Below are 3,721 nucleotides of genomic sequence, written 5' to 3' on the forward strand. Positions count from 1 at the left end.
TCTTCGGATGCGCCTGGTGGTGGTTAGCCAAAATTATTCTGCGGCCGTTGCGGGAGACGACGTAACTGCATAAAAACTGGAGGAGTAGCGCAAGTCTGCAATTATGCCACTTCACAGGTACTTGAACTTACTACAGGGCACGTTGTGATGGGAGAGATGAATGATGTGCTCTTTGAACATATGATACCATTGAGATTGCCATGAATGAAATAACCTTCCAAGCAAGGCAATTAGATACAGTTTATCAAAATTTTTGATTGCACTTTCACAAAGACTAAACAGATATTCTTTTTGCCAGACCTCGTTAGAGAGCAGAATGTCTCCTGTCGGTATGATTTATCATTGTACCTTACCACTGTACTCACTTGTCAACTGAGGAGAGAGGTAATGTGACCTATAAGGTTCCAGGACATTATGTTGGTTTTGGCCTTAAACTCCATTTCCTTCATATTCATCATCACCTTTGGAAGGGAAAGGGTAGTAACTCTAACTCCTGAATCAGCATAAGGTTTCTCGAAACCAAGTCTTTTGTTAGTATTGTTATGTTTATTTATCCCAGCATTAGAATCTACATTAATCACTTTGCTACCCATGTGCGAACGTACACCTCAAGGAAGTAGCTTTAGGGCATCATGAATGAGTGGGGGTGGGCCAATGGAAGTTAATCAAAATAATTGACGTTAAACCAAATGAAACCGCCTGACGGCAAATACGCTACATGTACAGTAGAACTGCTCTTTGGCACGGAAGCACTCAAAGATTAGAAAGAGAATATGTCAACAAGGGAGAGTTTAGAAGGAGGAACGACAAATGTAACAGCTTTTGCACCCCTGAAGAGAGTTATAGGGATCGAAGAAAACTGAAGAGAGTATGTCGGCTGGTCAGACGTCGGCTTCTGGAGTCCAGGAACACTTCGTACGAACTTGAAAGCAGCATTCGAGAGAAGAACTATTCTGTGGGCGATTTCCCGTGTCTTGGGGTTGTCATACGTAGCCTCGAAGTTCCTCATCATCCTCGGGTTGGCAAACACTTCATCGAACTCAGGACGTTCTCCAACAATACTTCTGGGTGCTGCGAACAGCCTCTCAAGGGGCTCTTCAGGAGCCTGCAGGCAATCCAGAGTCTTCAGGGGGAAGTAAAATTTCTGGGGAGGGATCCCGACATTGACGATGGGTGTCCTTTTGTTATCAGACTTGATCGAGACGTGAACGTAATCAATGGAGATTGGAATTTGTTCTTCTGCATTTTCCTTATCACACATGATGTGCGATAGATTTCTTGAGAACTCCGATGCGCTGACCATGAGTTTCATTATATCATTTTTCAGGTATTCACTTCCAGTTTCAATTTCGACAGGATCTCTACCCAGTTGTGCTCCAAATGTCTCGCCACTGAAGAGAAAAAAAAAACATATATACACATTTAATTCTTATTTATCATCCCGTTAGTTAAGTATTCAATCAGTTCATCAGACTATCTACCCGTATTCATATTTACTTGTGTGGGGGTGGGGAAAGGGATGTAGGTGTGTGTGTGTGTGTGTGTGTGTGTGTGTGTGTGTGTGTGTGTGTGTGTGTGTGTGTGTATTCACTTGGTCTTTGGATCACGTGTTGGACTCGTGATCGATAGCTATTTCCCTCCTGGAAGAGAGCTCAGAGCTCGTAGGTCCGATCTATGGGTAATGCTATGACCTTGCACACACACACACACCCAACTCCCCGCCCACGAGAGTTGGAGTAACACCCCTCAGCGCTGCGATACTGATATTATTTCAGCCCCGGGCGAGAGTCGAACCCGGACCTCCGTAGTGGCAGGCCAGAGCTCTAACCACAGCGCCATGAGAGGTGTGTGTGTGTGTGTGTGTGTGTGTGTGTGTGTGTGTGTGTGTGTGTGTGTGTGTGTGTGTGTGTGCGTGTGCGTGTGCGTGTGTGCGTGTGTGTGTGTATTCACCTCGGATCTGCTGCAGTCTCTGTCGAGACAGCCAGACACCACCCTACGGCAGTGAGCTCAGAGCTCCTTATTAGCCGATCTATGGGTAGGTCTGAGACCACTCACACACCACACACCGGGACAGCAAGGTCACAACTCCTTGACTAACGTCCCGTACCTACCTGTGTGTGTGTGTGTGTGTGTGTGTGTGTGTGTGTGTGTGTGTGTGTGTGTGTGTGTGTGTGTGTGTGTGTGTGTGTGTGTGTGTGTGTGTGTGTGTGTGTGTGTGTGTGTGTGTGTGTGTGTGTGTGTGTGTGTGTGTGTGTGTGTGTGTGTGCAATTACTAATAGATACGGTAGTTGAAGCATAATCAGATACTTACATTTCGGCAGAAACTTGGGTCAGCATTGAGGCAGAGCAGCATAGAAGCACAAGAAGAAAGCACACCTGCGGTTAGGTAAAAGAAAAGAAATAATTATCGTGGAAATTAGAAATATCATTTCATGAGATAATGCACTATCTATGAAATATGAAACTTGATATTATGTGCACCAGACTTTTATATAATGCATAACACTGTGTTTGTAAGATATGTGAAATGACTTAGTTAAAAATAATACCTCCTTCTAGCTACTGTTACTTCGTCACTGGTAAACCCCTCTTAGAGCCGCCGGCATAGTCTACACACTCTTTTCCAGCTCTCTCTTTCAAAATAGGAGACGAGGTCAAAGCCCAATGCACGTCAGTGGTATTGAAATTTCAAATTAAATAGGAATACTCATCACTTTATCTTTTTCTATCCCTCCGTTCTACCCTCTCCTTAAGATTTTCCTATACGCTCTTTTCCAATTTTCTCTTTTATACTGTAGTTAGGAGACAAGATCAAATCCCAGTGCGCCTTAGTAATAGTGAAAAATCCAGATAAAACGGAATGATCGTAACTCGGCTCTGTACCCTCCTTTACCACCTCTACTCATTTACCATCGCTTGGGAGCTATGCCGTTCACAAGTATAGAAGCTCTGTCCATTGCCTACGAAACTCTCTTAGCGATAGTAAAGAAATACAAGAGGATTGGGATTCCGTTTGATCGTGTTTCACTACTTTAGCTGCAAAGAATTCCCATCTATATATTCAGTTCGCATGTGGTCGCGAAGTACAACTCAAGTTCTGAGGTATTTACGTACAGATGCATTTTCTTGGTTGAAAGTAATAGTGCACGACAACGTTAGATGGAGAGAGAATTTACCTTAGAATTCATTTTCGGATCAAGTTGTGGGTTACAGGAGCTACAGTATATTAAGCTCGGACAAGCAATCCCCGAATGGCGTCCACTGCAACCGACTCTCTCTATTTAAGCGGAGCGCGTGAACTGGATTCACCTTGAATTCTCTCTCCCCTTTTCTTCTCCTCGGTTCTTCTTGAATATCCGACCCAGGTTTCAGCGTAACCAATTCGTATTATAGACACGATTATTTGCAAAAATCTGGTTATTATTACCGAAAGGTCATGAATTTATATAACGTTTGGCATCGCGAAAATAAAGACGGTATATCTCCTAATGTGAATACAAACTAAAAAAAACGGGAGATGGATGGCTTTATTCATAAATTTCACGAGGTAATATTACATTTCAAGTAATTTTTTTCATAAACCACCCCTTCTTCAGGATTCTGTTTGACACAATGTTCTCGGGTGAAGGAATTATGCATTTCATTTTTAGTTTTGTCTCTCTCTCTACTTATATATATATATATATATATATATATATATATATATATATGTATATATATA

General features: G+C 42.6%; 1 protein-coding gene across 1 annotated transcript; it reads right to left on the reverse strand.

Annotated features, from left to right (window-relative positions):
• Positions 1-583: 583 nt before the first annotated feature.
• Positions 584-3,242, reverse strand: LOC143022613 (uncharacterized). Its single transcript, XM_076180909.1, has 3 exons — positions 3,177-3,242; positions 2,312-2,376; positions 584-1,391 (listed from the first exon to the last, which is right to left on the reverse strand). The coding sequence occupies exons 1-3, from the start codon at positions 3,186-3,188 to the stop codon at positions 761-763; spliced, it is 708 nt and encodes a 235-aa protein (XP_076037024.1). The 5' UTR covers positions 3,189-3,242; the 3' UTR covers positions 584-760.
• Positions 3,243-3,721: the final 479 nt, after the last annotated feature.

The sequence above is a fragment of the Oratosquilla oratoria genome, unplaced genomic scaffold, assembly GCF_046742065.1.
Source record: "Oratosquilla oratoria isolate Oo_2021 unplaced genomic scaffold, ASM4674206v1 SCAFFOLD126, whole genome shotgun sequence".
Taxonomy (NCBI): Eukaryota; Metazoa; Arthropoda; class Malacostraca; order Stomatopoda; family Squillidae; genus Oratosquilla; species Oratosquilla oratoria.